At 36.7% G+C, this 22,639-nt stretch overlaps 1 protein-coding gene and 1 long non-coding RNA gene across 2 annotated transcripts; both read left to right on the forward strand.

The window, feature by feature from the left end:
- Positions 1-1,000: 1,000 nt before the first annotated feature.
- LOC130986389 (uncharacterized) lies at positions 1,001-4,468 on the forward strand. The gene is made up of 3 exons (XR_009089252.1): positions 1,001-1,487; positions 3,560-3,624; positions 4,211-4,468. It is a non-coding gene; the product is annotated as an uncharacterized LOC130986389 (long non-coding RNA).
- Positions 4,469-15,221: 10,753 nt separating this feature from the next.
- Positions 15,222-18,203, forward strand: LOC130986345 (transcription factor HHO3-like). The gene is made up of 5 exons (XM_057909738.1): positions 15,222-16,122; positions 16,199-16,482; positions 16,562-16,784; positions 16,900-16,976; positions 17,712-18,203. The coding sequence occupies exons 1-5, from the start codon at positions 15,975-15,977 to the stop codon at positions 18,048-18,050; spliced, it is 1,071 nt and encodes a 356-aa protein (XP_057765721.1). The 5' UTR covers positions 15,222-15,974; the 3' UTR covers positions 18,051-18,203.
- Positions 18,204-22,639: the final 4,436 nt, after the last annotated feature.

The raw sequence follows: 22,639 nt of genomic DNA on the forward strand, positions 1-22,639 counted from the left end.
ACCGAGCTAAACCGGGGTGAAAGCTGAGAACATGTTTTTGCCACTCATTGTGAGACATATAATACCAGTTATCAATCGACTATCGATAGATTGGCAAATGAGGCGTTATACCTGAGGAAATATAGATCACCACTTTGTTGGGATGAAATGGCGAGATGATTGAGATCGTCCGTCAAATCAGAAAAAGGAATCAAGGAGGCCCAGGATAGACAGAAGTCATATGCTGACAAGCGCCGAAAGGACCTATAGTTTGAGGATGTAAAGAAAATTTTTCTGAAGGTTTCTCCATCAAGAGGAATCGTTAGATTCGGTGTAAAGGGTAAACCTAAACCCCGTTTTATAGGCTCATACGAGATTGTAGAAAGGATAGACCCAATAACTTACTGGTTGGCGTTAGCGCTAAGCTTTGAGAATGTGCGTAATGTATCCCATGTGTCGCAAATAGAGAAGTATGTTTACGATTCAAAGCATATGATCCATAAGAACAACATTATTATTAGTCAATATTTGAGTTACGAAGGAAGATCCAAATCTATCTTAGATCGGGAAGTTCAGGTACTAAGGACTAAGTCAATACCGATAGTAAGGGACCTATGAATATATCATGGTCAATAATAGACTACCGTCTAACAGGAAAGTGAAGTACTCAGAGTTATTTTCTGAGGTACAAATTTCGGGACGAAATTTATGTTAAGGGGGATAGTATGTAATGCCCCGACTTTTTATTAAGGATTATAGACTTTTAATTATTGATTTAAGGATTTCTTATGGTAATTAGGGTTCAGCATCCATTAATAAAATACGGACTTATGTGAATTTGATGATTACAAACGTGATAATTTATTTTTATTTCAACGGATGATGCACTCAAAATATATTTTGAGTCCATTAAGAGAATGATGGAGCTCAAAGATTTATTTTGAGTTTTCAAATCGAAAAAAAAAAATTATGTATTTATTTATTTTTACCGAGAAATTTAGGAATGATGAGTTATAAAAATTTTCCATCAATATTTTTCTCAAATTATTTTCCTATGATGTATTTATAAATTGAGAGAGTGCACTAATGTTAGTGCTATTTATTCTAATTTTGATCACAAGAGTTTTATGCTCTAGCATTTTATTAATTGATGATTAGTCTTACATATATTTTTTTTCTTACACATGGGTTATTACTACACCACATTTTTATATTTACTTAATGTAACACCCCATTATCCTCCACTAATATTTTCTTTTCCCTACCACTAATCTTTTTCCCTACCATCACTAATATTTTCTTTTCCCTACCACTAATCTTTTTCCCTACCACTACTCCTACCTCTCCACCACACTACTCCTTTTCCCCCACCACTACATTCTTTCTCCCACTCTCACAACTTTTCTCCCACCATTATCACACTCCATAGAAGCCTTTGAAGCCCCAAGAGAAGTAGCAAAGCAAGGGAGAGTGTGGGAAAACTATAGAGTGAAGGTTGTGCTTCGAGGGTGAGTTTTTTTTTGCTTTTTCTCAACTGAAAATGCTTTATGGCCATGGATTTTTACACATTTGTGTGCTATATTATGTGAGGATATGTTTTATGATTTTGGATGATTATTTTGGTAGAGTTTATTGGGTGAAAAACCGTGCATGAGGTAAGGCAGCGAATCTGCCATAAGCACACTGCTCGGCAGTGTTTTGCAAGGCGATTCCAGCCATCCAAACGGTTCCCAAAAATTCCCAAATTAATTGTGTATCATCTTTCATATGTTTTCTATACTTTGGTAAAATTTCAGAAGGTTTGGAGCTCTTATGATTTATTTATGAATTTGTAAACATCACTGCCCATCTGGAATACATTTTTGGTAAACAATCTTTGGGAGGCCATAAGTAAAGTTTCAATCGGTGAAAACCTTTGAAACTTTAATATGTCACTCTAGACTTCCGTATCTTTCTTTTGACATCGGTCTCACCATTTTTGAGTAAGGGAAACAACCGGTATAAATTCTTGAAATCTAGTTCTTATTCCTTGTACCATCCAGTAGATTTTACAAACCTACGACTTTGAGGTGGAAAAGGCGGACTTAAATCTTTGATTCTCAAGCCTATCTTTCTACTGAATATTCACTGACATGTTGGGAACTTACTTGTTCAGGTTTAGAATTTTTGGTGGAGCCTAAAGTGGTTTTTCCGATTTATGTTCTAAATCTGCCAAACTTGAACTCTTTTTGTGCACTGAACTTTAGACAGTCATATCTTCTAAACCATGAATGTTCTTGGAGTAAATCCAACTGTAGAGTGTTATGATCTCTCCCTAGTTTCCAGATTGACCCTTGGGGTTCCCAGTGGAGTTTTGTAAAGGGGGATATGAATTTTTAAAGAAAGCCCACTGACTTGGTTGTAATCTGGAAATCTGAAATTTTCAGATTTTTGCTTGTTAAATACCCATCTTTGAGAGGGCATATCTTGCTCGTTTGAATTTTTTTTCATTCGATTCAAATTGGAGAATGATCCTTGAAATGTCTAGTTTCCAGAATGTCTTTTGGAGCCTCATTTGGAGATCCGAGGCAGATTTGATGTCTGTTGCAAAACAACCTCTTAAGAGCTCAAGTTGTTGAATTATTTTCTATGTATCAAAGTTTATTTTAAAGGATGTTTCATGAAAGATTTAGTATATGTGCGTAACGAATTTGGGACTATTTATTTAAAATGAGGTCCGTTCTTTTATTTAAATTATGATGGACTTTTAATGAATATTTTTGGGATTAAACTCTTATTTCTTGATTTATATAAATTATTTTTTTAAGGACTTATAAATATGAATTTCGTAGGCCTACTGACCTACTGTGATCGACGGTTTGTCGATGTCTAATAGCTTTGAAAATTTTATAGCAAGTCCCTACATGAGTCTTGAGTACCCTGGTAAAATTTCAAGCCATTCCAACTTCGTTTGATACTTCTTTAAAATGCAAAACCTAAACTGCACATTACTACCGAGAATTTCAGAGAACAGAGGAAAGAGTCATTCATTTCAGTAGCTTCTTGTGTGATCTAGATTTCCAAATTTTTATGGTATTAACCTTATTGTGTTAGCTAGATATCCACCAAAGTTGAGCCCAGTTTGACAACGTTTACTATTTTTCAAGAATCCAAGTTTTCGATTGTTCAAAACTGCCGAACATGGTAGATCGTGGTAAAAACGTCATATCTCTCAAACCACTTGGAGTTTTCGACTCTACTTTTTTTATATGAAACTAGACTCGAAGCTCTTTCTTTTGGTATGAGTCTCGAGTCCAGGAGATGTCGGAGTCAGAACAGATTAAATTTTGAAGTTGAGTCAGTGTAAAAACAGAGCATGTTTTGATGATGTTTGATTGTGATTCTTATGTGCCTTATGTGTTTGTGTTGCCTATGTGTTTGAATGAGATTAGACGAGGTATGATTGATTTTTGACTGTCTTTAATGTAACGAATTATGGATGCTAGAACCCTAAAACATTGAAAGATACCCTAGGCACGTAGAATTAGACTTTGTCTTATGACAATTTCTTCACGAACTTATCGACTCTTCATCAATGAAGGTCCGGGCGACAGAAAGTGAAGCCGAAGAAGAAACGACTCCACGCCAGCTTTAAGAACAATTGAGGTGGGCATTATTTTATTATTACGTATATAGAGATCCCCTGCGTGACGTAGGCCTCATATGCGAATATATATGCATGATATGTTTTGACTATTTATTCAGTTCTTATAAAATGCTTATATGTTCAATGCCCTTTATGAAAATGAAAATGTTATGAAAATGAAATGTTTATGAAATGATTGACTGCCAAAATGTTTATGTTTTTATATGTATCCTATCTGTGTTGGTTCGCCAACTTTAAAGGAAATCCAATTGGGATCCTATGCTAGACAAAGGTCGCTAGCTAGGGTTAACGTGTACACTCATGGAGACCGCGAGTCGCTTGCGACCGGTCTTGGCGTCCGTGGTAAGGAGGCCTCCTTCCCGGCGCGTGACAGAAAGGACAGATATGGATCATATAGACTGAAAATGGGATGCGCATCCACCTTTATGAAAATGAATGAAATGTTTTAGTAAGCGCAGGTCATTCAAGAAAACCCCTGTGTGTTACTGTTGGCAGTTCAATTTATATATGTATGCATGTTGTATTTTCGGCTTATGTCACTGAGTATTTTTATACTCAGCCCTGCATGTATTTCTAAATGTGCAGGTTGAGCAGGCGATGGAATGGATCGGTGTTGAGCGGATTTCCCTTTTGATGTTTATGTAATGAAACCTTGAGTATGCATCTCCATATGCATAACTCACACGTTTTTCCGCTGCAAACACTCTGACTTATTTATCATTTCTACTTGAACTTATTACTACTTCATTTTAATTAACTTTCAGTTGGGGTCTAGTCGTTATGGCAGACTCGTTTGTGAATTACCCAAGTGGTTATATATATATACCACTAGTTTGTTATTAATGTTGGGTACTTAGTAAATCCCCTTTAATTTCCGTTTCTTATTGTTCACCCCAAGTCATAACCCCGGTTAACCCGTCATTGGGATAGTGGGCTGTGACATTATGAGGCGCTGTATGGAAGGAAGTGTAGATCACCACTCTACTGGGATGAGGTGGGTGAAAGAAAAATCCTTGGGCCAGATGCAGTAAGCGAGATGATCGAGACCATCCGCCAGATTAGAGCAAGAATTAAAGAGGCCCAGGACAGACAGAAGTCTTATGCTGATACCCGACGAACTGAACTACAATTTAAGATTGGAGACAAGGTTTTCCTTAAAATATCACCCTCGAAAGGGATCGTTAGATTCGGTGTTAAGGGTAAGTTGAGACCTCGTTTTGTAGGACCTTATGAGATCCTTGAAAGAATAGGTCCCGTAGCGTATAGGTTGGCACTGCCACCTAGCTTTGGAAACGTCCACAATGTGTTCCACGTGTCACAGCTGAGACGGTACGTGTTTGACCCCAAACACGTGATTCACCAAGATGAAATGATTCTTAACCCAGACTTGACGTACGAAGAAAAACCTGAAGCCATTTTGGACCGAAAGGTGCAAGAGTTGAGGAATAAATCGATCGCGTCAGTCAAAATACTGTGGAAACACCATGGACCGGAAGAAGCAATGTGGGAACTTGAAGACCAGATGAAAGAAAAATACCCAGAACTTTTCACATAGGTATGCAAATTTCGGGACGAAATTTTTGTTAAGAGGGGTAGTATGTAACAACCCGCTCTTTTATTATATTTAAACCCAGTAATTATTTATTATTTAAATTCAACTTATGACACTGGATTATATTCTAATTAAGCAGGATTATTATTTTATTACCAAGTCAGTAGCTTCGCGTAAATAAAACCGCGATGAGAATTATTGAGTAAGCCAATAATTATTTATTTCAGATTCATAACTGACTTAGTTAAGTCATGTTATTTATTAATCACAATAGAATTATTTTTCTATTATTATTTCTTGAGTCGTGATTTATTCCGGTTTATGAAGAATTAAATCTACGGATTTAATTTAGAATTTATTCTAGCTAAGAAAGGAAGCAGATATCGAGTAGTTTCATAAACACGCGATATTAACAAAACCCGGTAGTTGGATCTTATTTAAAAAAAAAAATGCAATACAATATTACAGATATAGAATTTCCAAGACAAGAATTATTGCTTCTGTTTATACTTCACTTTACAAACCCCTATTTTTCTATCTATCTACCAACACTTAAAAAAAAAAAGGAATAGTGTATGTGTGTGAAAGAAATCTGCAGCTATCCCTTAAGCGCATGCTCAGCCATCTATTCTGGACATTTTTTTGACTCCAGCTCCACGCCTGTGTAATATTCTTCTTTGACTCCAGCTCCAGCAGCATATTTGCAAAATTTTCACACCCGAACACCTTCATTTGGTTTCAGATTTCAGCAGCTATTAATCCTCATCTCATACCCATTCCACACTTAAACGTTTTCATCATTCTCTGCCAAAGAAATTTTCAAGTATCAGTTAATTCTTGCTTCATTCAACACCAACGAGCAGTTCATTCAACAACCAACACAAACATTCAAGGTATTGATTCTATCTCAAATATCCATTCCAGTAAAGCATTCATACCAAAACATGATCAGTTTCACAATGATAGAAAACCATTGTAGGCATAATGAACTTAGCAAAGTTACACTCTTTATATTGCAAACACCAATAACTCTTATGCAAAGCAAGAACAGGCTGCACTCTTTCACCACTAGGAAAATAATAATACAGAAAACCAAGTTTTCATTCCAAAATCAAGTCTTTATACAAAGTTGAGTTTTCTGAAAATTATTCAAATTTACGAACCTATCGTGAGTGATAAAACGAGAGAGAAAGGATGGTGGATTGTCGGAGCTCTGCGACTCACGGCGACGGCGGCTCCGGGAGAGGCGGCTGCCGGGCTCTTGCTGCCAACAGCAGCGGCCGGCGGCGGCGCTCCTCCAGCGAGCCACTGACCACCGGACGAGCCTGCAGCAACACCAGGCCGCGACTCCGGCGAAGCAGCTGCAGTCGGCGGCGACTCCGGGCAAGCCAACGGCGGCGGGAACTCCGAGCGAGACGAACGGCTGAAGGCCAGATCCGTCGACCTCAGGCGAAGAAGCAACAACTCCAGGCGGCGGCCGTTTCTGCCGGCCGAAAAAGGAAGAGGACGCCAGATCTGGTAGTCGGCAAAGGTCGTCGGAGCGACCGCAGCTGGGTGCGGTGAAGAGAGAGATCGACGGGGAGCGAGAGGGAGACAAGACCTGAGGGAAGAGGGAGAGAGGTTGAGGAGACGGGAGGGGGAGGCAGAGCCGCCGGCCTCCGGCGGCGGCGTGCCGTCCGGGGCGGCAGCAGGAGGCCGAGTGAACGGCTGGATCGAGCGAGAGAGAGAGATGATGAGCAGTGAGAGAGAAATGATCGAGCTGAGAGAGAGAATTTAGAGAGAGTTTTAATCTTGATAATTGAGAGAGAGAGAGAGTGTTATGTTTAAAAAAAAAAAAGGGAGAGAACCGAAAATTGAGAGAGAAAGAGAGTGTTCTGCTTTAATAAAAAAAAAGGGAGAACCGATAATTGAGAGAGAGAGGTAGTATTCTGCTTTAATAAAAAAAAAAGGGAGAGAACCGATAATTTAGAGAGAGAGAGGAGAATTGTCGGTAGTGAGAGAACCGAGAGTGAAGACTTATGGGGATTAATTCATTGGGCCATCTTTTTATTTCTATCTGGGCCGAATTTATTTAATGTTCTTGGGCTGGAATTTATTTAATTCTATTGGGCCTATTTCAGATTTGTTTAGTTCAGCCCAGCTGTTAATTCGTCATTTGGGCCGATTAAAGTGTCTATTGGACTAAGATTAATTCTTTCCAGTCCACATTAATTATTACTTGGACTCCTATTATTTATTAATAATGGGTCTCGAATTTATATTACTTGGGCTCCTACGATTTAATTGATTAAGTCCAATGAAATTTATTTATTTAACCCAATAAGAATTATTATTTTAGGCCTCTTCATTAATCCTAATTATTTTAATTAGTGATTAATATTTAAATTTACTAATTATTTTTAAGGGTGAGGATGGGCTCACTTATTGGGCTTCATGAATTTATTATTTTGGGCCTCATTTGTTGGGCTCTAGAATTTAATTGATGTTGGGCCTAATATTATTAATGCACTGGGCTTCGAATTTGTTCTTTTGGGCTCGAATTAAATTCCTTTTGGGCCTTGATTATTTTATTTTAATTGGGTTTTCATAATTATTCTATTAAATTTAATTAGAGAAGATTTTAAGACTTACTAATTATTAATTAGTAAGTGAATTAGATTATTTTAAAATGAGTAGATTATTAAAGATTAATAATCCGACCTTATAAGACGAGCTTTAATTCCTTAAATAGGATGAGCATCTCATAATTTAATTAAAGGAATATGAGTCATGCATAATCATTTCACGCATCCTCATTTATTGAGATTTTTCGAGAATTAGAATCTTATTTTATTTTCTCGGATTAAAGGTCAAGCACCAGAGTTAGAGCTAAACCGTGAGTCTGCTTTTCAGGTAGGCTTTCTACGTATAAACTAAAATTATATATTAGAATTGTTAAGACTTTATGCTTATGAATTTAAATGATATTGTCAATGCCTAAATGCTTTATGTTTTATTATTAATTGCCTATCTGATGTTAATCGAATTCGGATTCTGGATGGGACCGCAAATCCCTTCGGAATTAGTGTACACCTTGTGATCGTGAGTCATCTAGCGGGTTGGCCGATCATAGTGTCCGTAGAGGGAGGCCTCCCTCTCGGCACGAGTTACTGATATGGTGATTAATGATATAAAATACCTGCGCGGGTTATTGATGAAAGAAATGATATTATGTTTGGTAAATACGAGTCTTTAAAGGAAAACCCTCGTATATTACTACTATTGAAAGGCTTGACAATAAAATATTATGCATGTATGTAAATTTCGGCAAGTGTCCACTAAGTACTTTTGTACTTAGCCCTGCATGTATTTTTAAATGTGCAGGTTGAGCTGTGATCGATGATGTAGTGTGCAAGCGGAGCTTTTGTCAATTTAGGACGAGAACCTCAGAGTGGAGTATATGTCTTCATACATATACTCAAGTTATTGTTATTCCGCTGCGAACACTGATTATGTTAAGATATTATGTCATTTGTCAAACAATATGTATTATTTAATAATGTACTAAAACCATTGAGTACCCCGTTTTGGGATAATATTATGTACGGTCCCCTTGTGGCCTTCATTGATATCTAGATATTTCGATTGATTTCTTTATACAAGTCGAGTCATCAAGAAGCCGAATATGCCCCTTTCTAACTCCCGCTCCTAAATCCCCTCCCTTAGTCGCGGTTTCCCCGAATTTGCTATCCTTAGCAAGTGCGGTCGTGACAAAAAAACCCTTGAAGGCACAAGAAAGCAAACTTAGGGCCCGAGACTCGAAAAGAGCTCGTAAAACAAAAACATCAACGCATAGAACAGCTTAAGTCAAAAGACAACACTTGGCAACAAAATCAATAAGGAAAATCCTTGTTGGAATGAAAGTCGTCCAACTCCATTTCATCCGACCAACGGCCGTGCGCGATATTGTTCATAGCATGCATAGCACTATTGTTGCTATGATCAATCACAAAGTCCCTCGGCTTATATCCCTGTTCCTCCGCATTTCTTAGACGACTTTTTATGTAATCAACCGGATTCGGATTCAGTGGCACGCGCGAACGTTCCATACCCTTTTTAGGACGACCCGGTCCACGCTTAGGTGGAACTTGCTCAACGAGCAATTCCATCCCTTGACTAACCTGCGCCTCAAGCCTGCTAATACGATTAGCAATATCCTCTTGATCCGGAATGATCCCCTGAGACTCCGTCCTATCATTCAAATCAGGAGTAGGGTCCTTATCCCGTTGTGTATTCATGGCAGCTGCTTTCTGAACCTGTAACTCATCAATATCCTCCGACTGCATATTTGGAGAAGTAACAACCTCTTCCCCATGCTGACCTTTGCTACTCCCGAAGTCTTCATCTCCTATGAAAGTCGTAGCTCCCTTACCAGCCGACAAATCATGTCGCTTAGTGATGCAATGATCCTCCTGAAAATCATCAGCCCCATCCGCATTCAGACGCTCTGCACTAACCTCCCCAATTTCATTTAGAGACATATCGGGAGGTTCAACAACAAAGTTTTCGTCCACCCTGTCACTATCTGTTTCGGCCACCTTCTCATCATCTTTATGAAACACGCCGTAACGGTTTTCCAATCCAATCGGCGGAAGATCACTATCCTTGACATTAGGGTAATAAACCTGTTCCTTAGGTTGCCAAGCAGGCTTGGGATCCACCTTAGCATCTCCTTTATGATTCTCCTCAACTTGATCAGCCGCTTCCTCATTCTTCTGCTTGCCTTTTGCTTTCGCAGCTCTTCGGCATTTGTCCGTGGAATGACCAGTGATTTTACAACGAGAACAGAACAACGGCAAAGATTCGAAACCAAATTCAATGTAGAAAGAATTATTACCATCATCGATGTACATTGAATTGAGAAGGGGCAGCGCCATATTGATTTCCACAAGGACCCTGGCGAAGTGCCCCACTTGGCCATTAGCAGAAACGTTGTCAATACGCAACGGATGTCCTAGGGCTCGACCAATATTAGCAATGATAACTGGAGTCCATAATTCCACCGGGAGATAATACACCCTTACCCACACTTGCGCAAGAGATGAGGTTTCTTTATAAGGATCAAAGTATCGGCACCATTCTCGAAGACGTATGTGACCCGTTGAAAGCTGGAGGACCGCATTTCCTTTTGCCTTCTTTTTTGCTTCCAGCGTCTTGAATTTGATAGTAAAGAAACCCTTAGCCATAGGAATGAATTGGCAATCCGAGCACTGCCAGATACGCTGCAACTCTAGCGTAATATCCGCGAATGTACGCGGCTTGTCGCCTTTGCGAAGGATCATCCTCCCGATCAAAGCAAACTGGAATTCATCAAGACGTTGTTGATACTCTGATTTCGGGATCGATAGAGTAACGACCTCCCCCTCACGTCTCGAATGAAGGGTACGAAGACCATAAGCAGGAAAATCCGGCTTCTTGATCATGGTAGGCCGAACTTTCGCGGCATAAGAGATAGGTTCGCTGGACGACGGGATAACCTGTTCTGAGTCATTTAATCCTCCATAAGGCTTTTCTGTATCAGCATGAGGCGTCGATTGCTGCCCAGCAGCCACTGCCACTGCGCCGGAAGAGAGGGGCGGTTGCCGATACATAACAGGGGATTTCGATCGAAACCCGTCAAAGTTAGATGATACCGGGGGAAGGTTGAGGCCCCCCTTTTCACGATTGAAAGCCGGCGAACTCAAGTCCATCACCGGCGGACTCGATTGACAGCCGGCGGCAACTGTGCGGCTGGAGAGCTGCTGCGGTGTGGCGAGTGAAGATCTGGATCGGGCAGATCTCCTTCGATCTTGATCGGGAGCGCCAAGATCTGGATCGGGCAGATCGGGCAGATCTGGATCTGCAGCGCCAAGATCTGGAGGCTGCAGACGGCGTTCTTCCATCACATCTTAGCTGCTGCCGACGGAAGGATGTGGTGGTGGCTCCGAGCGAGAAGCGGTCGGCGAACGGCGCGGTGAATCTTCTCTTGCGGCTCCGTCCAGGTCCAGGTCTCAGTAGGAGAAATCTGCTGCTGCTCGGAGGTGTGGCTGCGGCGGCACGATGACTGGAATCTCAGGCTGCTCTCTCGGTCAACCTGGAAAGGACGCGACGGTGGCGGCGAAGCGGCGGCCCGGAAAGGAGAGGAATTCGTTTTTGCTATTGTTTCGTCTAAAACTAAAAACAAAATATGTCGGCGAGCATGAACTCGGAATCTATATAACATATACTTGAATACAATGAATTATAATATAGTATTAAACGCGATATAATAATAAGACATAAATATGGATTTTCCTTTTTACTAGTTGGTTGTGTGTTTAGGGTGTTGAAGCCTTTCTGGCTTGTGAGTTCTTTTCCTTTGTTTTCTTGATCTCTTTTTTGAGTCCCGATCTCCTAGTCTGCGTTTTTGTGCTTTCATGAGATCTTTTTTTCTTTTCCTTTTATATAAAACCGCATTTTAATAATAATAAGAAATAATTATACTCAATGAAATAGAGATGAATTAATTAATTGAAATAAATTAGTGAATTTGAAAAAAAAAATGAATCATACGATGGCATTTTGCTCGGAGAACCATATAACATGTAATATAATACAATACTTTATTATAACATATTACAATAAAGTATATGTAATATTATTTTTCGAGCAAAATCTTATCGCGTGATTCAGTTGAAAATATTCTGTTTCGTTACTCACACTATAGTAGTTCATTTTCTTATTATCATATCGCTTTTAATAAAGTATATGTTATATATTTTTTCGAGTAAAATCTCTACGTAGGATTGATTATATTGTATTTTTGCTTTCAACTTCACTAATTTATTTCAATTATGTAATTAAACTTGATGAACGTTGAGTTTAATTATTTCGACTTCAATAAAATATTATAATACATTCTCTTAAAGTATATGTTATATAGTTTTCCAACCAAAATTACATTGTATTCACAATTTTTTTTTGAACTTCACTAATTTATTTTAATTAATTAATTAAAATTTATTTCATATTGTTATTTATAATACATTTAATCCAAGTATATGTTATTTATTTTTTCAATCGATGCCCCATCATATGATTAATTTTATTTTTCTTTCTAACGCTTCACTAATGCGGTTGCCACTACCGGACAAGGTGGCAAAGTATAACTCACATATTATTAGTGTCTCAGGTTTAAATCCACCAAGCACCTTTTTTCTTGTATTTCGCTTTTTTTTAAAATCATCTTCGAATTTTTTTATTAAATATTTGAAAAAATATATAAAAATGAAAACAAATCTAGGAATACTTTGAAAGGAATCTCTAAATTAGTAGAAATAAATAAAATTAACATATAATTCGCAAAATAAAAAATAAAAATCGAAAAATAAAATAAATGTCGAAATAAATCTAGGATTATTTTATAAGAATCTCTAAATTAGTGGAATCAAATCAAAGATTATTTATTGGAGAATAAAAATCTCTAAATTAGTGGAAACAAATCAAGGATTATTTTAGGATAATATCTAAATTAGTGGAAACACATCGAAGATTATTTTAGGAGAATTTCTAAATTTGTGGAAACAAATCTTGGATTATTTTTAGGAGAATATCCAAATTAGTGGAAACAAATAAAAAAATATATATATAATTTTCGAAAAATACAAAAAATTCAGAAAAAAAATATTTTCGAAACAATAAAAAAATAATATGTGGAAACAAAAAAAAAGAATTTTTTTTAAAGAGAATCATAAAATTAGTGGAAACAAAATAAAACACAATTTTAGAATATAAATAAATAATTTAATCATCAATAAAAATAAATAATATTAATTTTTTTAAAAAAGTTGGAAAATATAAGGAAACAAAAAACCGAAAAATTAGGAAACAAAAAAACCATAAATTTCAAAAATCATAACACAGAAAAAAAAAATAATAATAATAATAAAACAATATATCTAATAAAGGATAAATTAGTAAATCAATAAATCATTAAAAACCGGCCCATTTGGACTAGTAGGAAAACCGGCGATTTTTTGGAGGTGTATTGCACACCTAGTGTCCAAACATCATTATTGATAAAAAAAATACTAACCTTAAAAAAAATGTCTTTCCTCCCTTAAATAAAAATATACCGAATTGAAAAGATATTGACAGGATATATGAATATTTCTAACATTAGCTGCAAATTACACTCCTAGTAATAAGGGTTTAAGGGCATCTACGGTCGATTGCTTCTTTGGAGGATCTACTATAGAAGTGATCCTCACATGTTATTGAAATTGAGAGAATACCCCAAATGATTTTGACTTTACTTTTTTTGTTTCCGAATGAACTTTCATTAACTAGCACTAGTTTGGTGTGACTCATCATAAAAATTTTCTTTTAAGGTGGGGATTCTATAATCGGGCTCTATAAATTTTATTTTTATTTTCTTCAAAATAAATATATTTAATATTAAAATAAATAACAAAATTTAAAATAAAAAAATTATTAAAATTAAATTCAAAGATAACAATACTTAAAATAGAAAAAAAAATACAATTAAACCTATTTAGAAAAATACACTTTGAATCCTATGTCAAAACTGTAGCTTCTCTACAATATAAAATGCACCATAAAAACAGAAACTACATTAATTTAATTTTATATTAAAATTCCACATCAAAAAGTGTAGGCTTCTCTACAATATGGAGAGCACTATAAAAAGAGAAACTACATTAATTTAATTTTGCATTGAATTTTATATATAAAAAAAGGTGTATGCTTCTCCACAATGTGTAGTACATTATAAAAAGAGAAATTACATTTAATAAACTAAAACTAAAATTGAAAAATTTAAATAAATTTTTTTTTAAAATAAAATTTTTATTATTTTATAAAGTATTACTCTCTCCGTTGACGAAATTTAGTCCCGTTTGAGGGTCGACACAAATTTTAATGAAGTTGTTATGATTATTGTAAGTAGAATAAAGGTACAATTTATAGGGATGTTAGTACAAAAAAATAAAATAAATGTACATTATTAGTTTGAAAATGAGATAAAAATATAATTTATAGTTAAATATACGAAAAAAAAAGTGATATGATAGTTCAAAAAATTAAATAAGACTCTTTTTGACGGACAAAAAAAATAGGTAAGATAACTATTTTTGGCTGAGGAAACGAGTATATACATGTCACCCGGGCCAACACACAAATCCTAAGAGCCCGACTGACGTCGAGTTTCCCGGTTCACGATTGGGGCGGGGCTTACTAGAGCACCAACGAGTCCAAGCCCCGTTGGAGGTGCCCTCGACCGCACCTGATCAGGACTGCCAACCTACTCAACACACATCGCTTTGAAAAAGAAAAAATAGTATGTAACATTACCATTCGTCCGTGCAACAAACGCCAAATGAAGAGCGTGGGGCGTGCCTGGCCTTTCGAGACGACGAAAGGCCAATCTAGCTTTTTTCAAAATGCCATCTATCACCTAATCCCACGCGGCAGATTAGGCGCGTGTTAAAGCTTCCACTGGAGATTCCTCGGTTGTATTTACGCAAGGATAGTGAATACATAATTGTAAACTGCAGAATTGATCTTGAAAAATACAAGCTAACTGCTGATATTTTTTTTTGAATTATCAATGTTTTAATTTCTACTGTATTAAGACGATATATTTGAGGCTTCTTTGCAGAACTTTTTTGTGGTTTACAAATACTTTTATCTATCCCATAAAAATAAAATAAACATGTAGGAACGCACAGTTCGTTCATTTCATACAACATTTGAGGATAAATTCACATGTAACTCTAAGCGACATCTTTTGATCTCAAACTATTATCAGTGTCTATGAATTCATATAAATTCTTAGTTCTTGATATATACGTAACGGACAATGTGTGTACATCTATCTTTCCACCAACTAGATTATTTCACTTTAATCCATTCAGAAATTTGGATAAGGTTGGGACCAAAAAGAATATCTAAATCTAGCAGCATTTTGATGTACGTTTTATCTATATATGATTTGGCTTGTTAGAAAGGAGTATCATTTTGTTAATAGATGAAACACGTGCTAGCTAGCTTGTATGGAAGGTTGTGGTTGGAGAAAAAACTTTTTATTATGAGAACTCTCCGTATTAAATTTTGATATACAACGATATTTGTATAACATTTATTTGCAATTTGCACTCATCATCATACAATAAAATTAAGAAGTTAATATGTAGAGTTGAAGCAGACACTTGCATAGACTCTTCTAGTATAGTTTGTATGCAGTTGGTTGGCGCTGTACCGAAGCAGAAGAATAGAGTTTTGGTGATAACGCAACTCAGCCAAATTGGTGCGGGTAGAGAGAGAGTCGTTGATCTTATCTAAAATGCCAGCCCACAGAAGCAGAATATTCAGAACTCCCCCACCACTCACCTCTTTCTCTCTCTAAGATTCGTCCATACGCGACGCCCCGACCTCGACTCTCTCACGCACCCTCCCCTCACCTTTATATTTGACGAGAATAGATTTTCATCCAATCTCTTTCTTGCTTCTCACTCTAAGCTAACACAATTTTAATTATATCAGTCTCGCTTATCTTATCCTGTCTACTAATATAATTCCTTGTGAACCAAGTTTTAATTTATTCTATTTCTTGATTCTGCTCGGATCCTTTATTCCCTAATTTCCTTCGGATCTCTCGCCCAATGTATTAATCTGCTCCCAATCCCATTTCTAAACTTAGCTCAAAGTCGATCGAGAATATATATATATATTACAAGAAAAAAGGTGTGGAGAATAAAATCTAGAGGTAATCAAAAGAAAATGGTGATTAAAGACCATAATAATCACAGTGATTTCTCGGAGAATATGCAGCGATGCCATGATTATATCAAGGGGTTAGAGGAAGAGCGTTGCAAGATTCAAGTTTTCCAACGCGAACTCCCTCTCTGCCTCGACCTCGTCACACAAGGTATATATTTATTTCCTAATGGGAATACCATTTATTTATTTAAAAGATATATATTTTGAAATCGGACAAATTGCAGCAATTGAGACATGCAGACAGCAGCTATCAGGAACAACAACGGATCACAATTTACATGGGCAATCCGAGTGTTCGGAGCAGACATCTAACCACGTGCCGGTTTTTGAGGAGTTTATGCCTATCAAAAGGGCTTCTCCGGATTCCGATGGTGAAGAACACGAGTCCAACAAATCCAAGATCAATCAAACTAGTGATTCTAATAACGATGCGAAAATTTGTAAGAAATCGGACTGGCTTAGATCCGTACAGCTATGGAATCAAACCCCAGATCCACCTTCTAAAGAGGTGATTTTGCTGAGAATTACATGCAGTTAATTTGCTACGTGAATCTGGGTAAGACTTTGATCTTTGATTGATTTTGCAGGATTCAGCTACAAAATTTGCTGTGTCGGAGGTGAAGACAGATGGCGGCGGTGCCTTGAAGAAAGAGAGAGGTGTGGCTGCGCCGGCGCCGGCATCCACCAGTTCCACGGCGGAGAATGGTGGTGGAAATAAGAAGGAGTCGCACAGAAAGGCAAGGAGATGTTGGTCGCCGGAGCTGCATAGGAGATTCTTGCAAGCACTGCAACAGCTTGGCGGCTCACATGGTATGTTCCAACTCTTTAATTAACATAACAAAATTTTCTGCTACTTCTTTTTATTTCTTGCAATTTTTAATTCAGTTCGTGCTCGATGGTTTTTATGTTTTGGGGGATTTTACAGTAGCCACACCCAAACAAATTAGGGAATTGATGAAGGTTGATGGGCTCACAAATGATGAAGTTAAGAGTCATTTACAGGTTTGTGTTCATATACTTTAATTACAGATTTTTAATTTTTTTTTTTTTGGAATTTTTTCAAGATAATCTTTTTAATCCGAGGAGAAGTATATATAGTACGTTACAATTGATATATATCGTACATTACAATTGATGGTATAGTCGTATAGCTATGATATCTCTTTGTTTTCTGATTTTTTTTTTTGTTTGTTTGGTCATGTTTGGGGGAATATGGCATCTTTTAATTTGATTCCCTATTTATCTACCACGGCAACCGATATTTCCACTTGCTTTCCTATTTAATATACTACGTCGTTCAATTCACAAATGTATACTGTTTTCAACATTTATGACACAAAGAACATTAATTTGTCATAATTACATTGCCTTTGTTTAATTTCTTCATCGTCCTGTAAAATCTAAGCTGTATATTCAATACAGAGAAGAATCTTATCTTAGAAAATAAGATCTGAAAGAGAGCACCACAATAATAAATTAATTCTATTAAATAACAAATCACTTCCAATATTTCAGACTAGCTTAATAATGAAAATTGGACTAATTTTATCCTAACTTCGTAGACCATATCAGATAAGATTTTCACGACCCCGTGACAATTGACAAGATATTAATCAGAGTTTAATATAGTAAAATCTCTTTGATGATTATTAATTTTATAATATTTTATCTATTAATTTTAGTTTGTAGATATATGATCTAATTATTATTATTACTATTATTAATTATGTGCTGCAGAAATATCGATTGCACACGAGAAGGCCAAGCTCCTCAACTCAGAACAACAATGCACAAACACCTCAGTTTGTGGTGGTTGGAGGGTTGTGGATGCCGCCAGATTATGCTTCGGTGGCCACAACCACCGCATCGCCGGAGGCGCCTGATGGTGTCACCTTTTCTGCACCACCGCCACCCTTCCAAGAACCACCGTCGTCGCCTAAAAGAAGGCAACACATCAAGCCATCATCGCAATCTAACGACGGCTGCAGCTATAGTAAAGGCGGCGCTCAGTCGTGCTCACCAGCCACCTCTTCCTCCACCCACACTACGACCACCGCGGTTTCACCGGCTTGCTAACTTTCTCTCATGTAGAGATGAATACTTGCAGTCGCTAGTGATGTAACATGTCTGATTAACTTTAGAGCGAGAATGAGTTTAGTATTGTTCATTTTTTTGTGAAATTATACCTAATTTCGTATTATTATTAGTATTATTTTTTGAAAAACAAAACCTGCAGATTTTGTATGCTATGGTTGGAGTATTGCATTTTGACAGGGACAGTGATTTTGGACATTAGAATGAAATTAAAAAACAATTTACTTCTTTACTAAGTGATTATAGCTTATAATTACAGCTTGACATATTTCTTTGGCCCTAGTCGGCTACCCCATTTGGTTGAAAATGATAGTAAAGAAAAAAGTTGGGAAATTCTCATACATTTGACCTAACAAACCATTGAAATAAGTAATGAAATATGTTAGGTAAAATTCATGGTCCGTCGCCGTTAGAGATTTAATTCTGACGTGTGGAATAAACTATTCCTCCAGAAGAAATTTCTTGCGATATACTATATAGATTGTGGAAAAGGAAAAGAAAATGGGGCACACAGAGATTCCCAAAACAAGGAATTCACGTATTTCTTTTTTGGTGAGCATATCCACTTCGCTACACGCAGTTTGATGAAAAAAATCGTGACTTTTGATTTCCTCTTCCCATCTGTTATTAGTCATATTTACAACTAATTAAGGCTCCATTCTTTATCGTTGATTTTACTAATCATTTTAATTTGGTAGGTACGTAGTTATGAATTGTTTTTCAAACGCATGTCCGGCTATGCCGCGGTTGGAATATATATTTATCACTACAAAAAAACCGTCATTACCGACGAAATTTTTCATTGTTAAAACTTCAATTTTCGTCGTTCAATATAATTAACGACGGATCTGTTCCATCATTATTCCTATTGTAGCAAATATATTAACGACGAAAATTTCTGTCGTTAAATTTAACGACGAGTTAACGACGAAAATTTTCATCGTTAATTCGACATTTTTTATTATTTTATTTTTATTTTTATTTTTATTTTATTAATTTTAATTGTACGGATTTTATTTTCAATTTTTATAATATAGATTGTACTCAACATTATACACTTTGATAACTTCCCATCTGTAGCCCCTTGATGGTTGGCGCTGAGACGTGCCGAGTCAGAGGCACGCCTCGGCATAAAGACCAGCTCGGGAGGTCAGAGCAGACTAGCTCGGGAGGTTAGAGAAGACCAGCTCTGGAGGTCAGAGCAGACCATCGGGAGGTCAGAGCAGATCAGCTCTGGAGGTCAGAGCATACCAGCTATGTGGGTCAGAGCAGACCAGCTCTACAGACCAGATCAGAGCATAGAAAACTAGACTAGAGCGGACCAGATCAGCTTTAGATGTCAACTCTGGATATCAGCTCCGAAGATGTCGGTTATGAGGCAGTTTTGTGGGTGCATTGTTTCTTTTTAGTTGTTTTTATTTTTGTTTTGTCGTTGAGTTTGTTTTACTCTTGCTTTGGTAGTTTCTCTGTGATGTTACCTTGATGATGATATGAGTAGTGTAGAGATTTGTTGGATAACTGGTTCATGATGATTTCTGTTTAAAACTTGTGAAATTGCATGCGTTTGTGTCGATATTGTTGAGATTGAGCATGAATGATGAATGATAAGCATGGTCTCTGTGTGCTTGCAATCAATGAAATAAGCTGTGAGATTTGAGCCTAGACTGTCATTATTTTTACAGTCTTATTTCTTATTCTTGAGTGATTGTTCGAGCATGCTTGTGTCTCACTAGAACTTGTCTTGGTTTCTCCCTCGAGGTCACATAGTGTGCTTAATAACTTTGAGATGATAGAAGGCCATCTTTGCTAGCCTATTTATCCCTTATTTGTCCTATATCTTTATATGATCCTAGTTCACCCCCTTTGAGCCTTATTTTTTCTTATTCTTTGATTTAGCTATGGGTGGGAGCTTGGAGATTATTTGATAGGAGATAATTGGGTTGTGGAGATGAATGATCATGAGTTATGTTTTGTGGTTTTAAATTGAAAATCATAGTACCCTACAAGTTGTTGAAAGAAAAAAAAAAAGAAAAAAGAAAAAAAAAGAATGGTGGAGAAAAGAAAAAAAGAAAAAAAGAAAGAGAAAAGAATTGGAAAAAAGGGGTACATAGGATGCACTAGAGAGACATAATGTTATGATGAATAATTGATGAGTTGTGATGGTTCTCGTATTGAAAAATCTGGTTTTATGGAAGGTGGAGGATAGAGTTGAGTAAGAATGCTATAAGGTTGGTGATTATGCTACATTAAGCTGTATCTTTTAGTCACTTAGCCAAATATATCCTACCCTACCCAAAGAACCTACATTACAACCCTCAATAAAGACCTTTTTGATCTTAGTTATAGGAGCACACATTAAGTGGTGGAGAGGTGAGACGATTGACAAGCTTATGGTTGAGTACTTGTTTTGCTTGAACTGAGCGTATACACGTCCATGTTGATTGACACTTGAGAGTTGAGAGATCTTAAATTCTTTATCTTTTTGGTGAGGATTGCAATTCATTGAGACCATAATTTGAGTTTGTCATGAGTGTGATATCTTGATGATAAGAGATACAAATGCATGTCGTTATTTCTGAAGCCACAATGTCATCCACTTTTATCTGCGCTCTTGTTGATTCATTCTTGGTTCATCTTTGTTTTGTCCGAGGACGGACAATAGTTCAAGTTTGGGGGGTTGATAAACATGCATTTTTACCTCTTGGTGTGTCATATTTGATGTTTAGTTATGAGGATTTTGTGTGTTTGATGGTTTATTTGAGCTTATATTGGTTTATGGTCAAGAACTTGTCACTTGCTTGTTATTTGAACGAATTTTCAAAAATAATGAAGCAGAATTTCGAATAATTGGCTGAAATACAAGTTGTAGTTCGTCTCGAGAGGAGTTCGTGAGCGCAAACGGATCGTAAATCGGAGTTCGGACGAGGGAGAACGAGCGAAAACAAAATTGCTGCGCAAAGCTGTCAGAACATTGTGGCACCTCATGCGGGCTGGGCGCGCGGCCGCGCCTCGGGCCGCGTGACAGCACAGTTTTTGCGCGACTTTTCTATTATTTCAGCTATTTTTCGATCCTACACGGTTTTGACCTATATTTTGAGACCTAGGACATATAAATACTCCCCAAAAACATATTGAAAGAAGCTTTTATCACATTTCATCATATTTTACTTTTCCTCAGAGCTGAGAGAGACGGAGAACGGAGTGAGAGCAAGAACTGAAGATTCTCAATTCTACTACGATTTTTCTTGTGGATGTTTATTTGTTTTATTGAGAATTGTATTCTAGTTCATATGTCTATGTGTGGCTAGAATCCCTTTTTTCCCAGGGTTTAGGGAGTAAACATGGTTTGAATTTCTGACTGTTTGATTCAATTAATTGGATTGCTATTCCTTTCTATGTTCTTATTTTAGTTGTTTGCTTTATTGATTGACCACCAATTTAGCATAATCATAGGTTTTAATTTGAGATCGGGAGATGATAATTATTACCTGAACTAAGAACATAGAACACATATATTTAATTCTAAAGGGAATTGATATTTGTGAGGACGTTAATCCTATGAGCTTTTAGGAGTTGCATGTTAGAAGTGCGATCCGGGGACGGTAGCCTTGCATGTAATCAACAGTTTGTATGCCACGAGAGTGGGTATAGACTAGTTTTGAGATTGCCTTAGGAGATCATTTTATTAATTGAATTGAACATGTTAGTGAGGAGAATCTGTTGAAACCTTTGCCTTGGGAAATCTTCTCTTATTTGTTTCTCTGTTTCGCAGCTTGATTTGTTTTCTTTCCTGCTGTTTATTTATTTTGTTCTTTACAACAAAAACTCTTAATTTCGTTTGTCCAAATAGAGGAATAATAATCTAGGATAGGCATTGATAATAATTAGTCTCTGTGGAATACGACCTTGCTTGCTACTGTACACAATTGCACTCGTACACTTGCGGCGTGTTAAATAAATTAGCGAACAGACATCCATAAGTATTGCTGATATTTAGGGAGAGTAATTTATTCTCTCTTGTTTGTGTCAGGGAGAGTATTGAATAAACATTTCTTCTAGATTGTTTTTGAGGTTTGTACCTCTTATTTGATTAAGGTGGAGTTTTCATAATTTCTCCTTAATTTGAATTTGTAACATAGTGTTGTGCCCAAAAATATTGTTTATAACAGAAAGTAGAAAAAAAAACGCGAGAATAGTGCGAAAATAAGAGAACTTTTGTATTGAATGTAACGTAAGGCTTGAGTAATTGAGAGCTTGTGAATGTTAATTTTACAATAGGGTTTTACATGTATTTATAGGTTAAAACATCATGAATTTTAGTAGGAAAATGACTCTATTTAGACTTAAAATCGGACTCTATCTCTTGATGGTTATCTTGTATTTTGTCTTGATCTTCTTCATGTTGAAATATTTGAGACTCTCATGGATGAGGTTAGGGTCCGAGAAATCAGACCTGCGAGATGATCGGCAGCGCTGTTTTGGGGTCAACAACGCTGTTTACGGCGAATTTGGACTGAATCTGTTTTGATCTTCATATCTTCAAGAGCTGCACATTTTTTTGTCCTCATCAA

Source organism: Salvia miltiorrhiza, chromosome 5 (assembly GCF_028751815.1).
Source record: "Salvia miltiorrhiza cultivar Shanhuang (shh) chromosome 5, IMPLAD_Smil_shh, whole genome shotgun sequence".
Lineage (NCBI taxonomy): Eukaryota > Viridiplantae > Streptophyta > Magnoliopsida > Lamiales > Lamiaceae > Salvia > Salvia miltiorrhiza.

Coding starts and splice junctions, on each gene's coding strand:
- LOC130986345 (XM_057909738.1), top strand. CDS start 15,975: ATGGTGATTAAAGACCATAATAATCACAGTGATTTCTCGGAGAATATG. Junction 16,483..16,561: donor CAGATCCACCTTCTAAAGAG/GTGATTTTGCTG, acceptor TTGATTTTGCAG/GATTCAGCTACAAAATTTGC. Junction 16,977..17,711: donor AAGTTAAGAGTCATTTACAG/GTTTGTGTTCAT, acceptor TATGTGCTGCAG/AAATATCGATTGCACACGAG.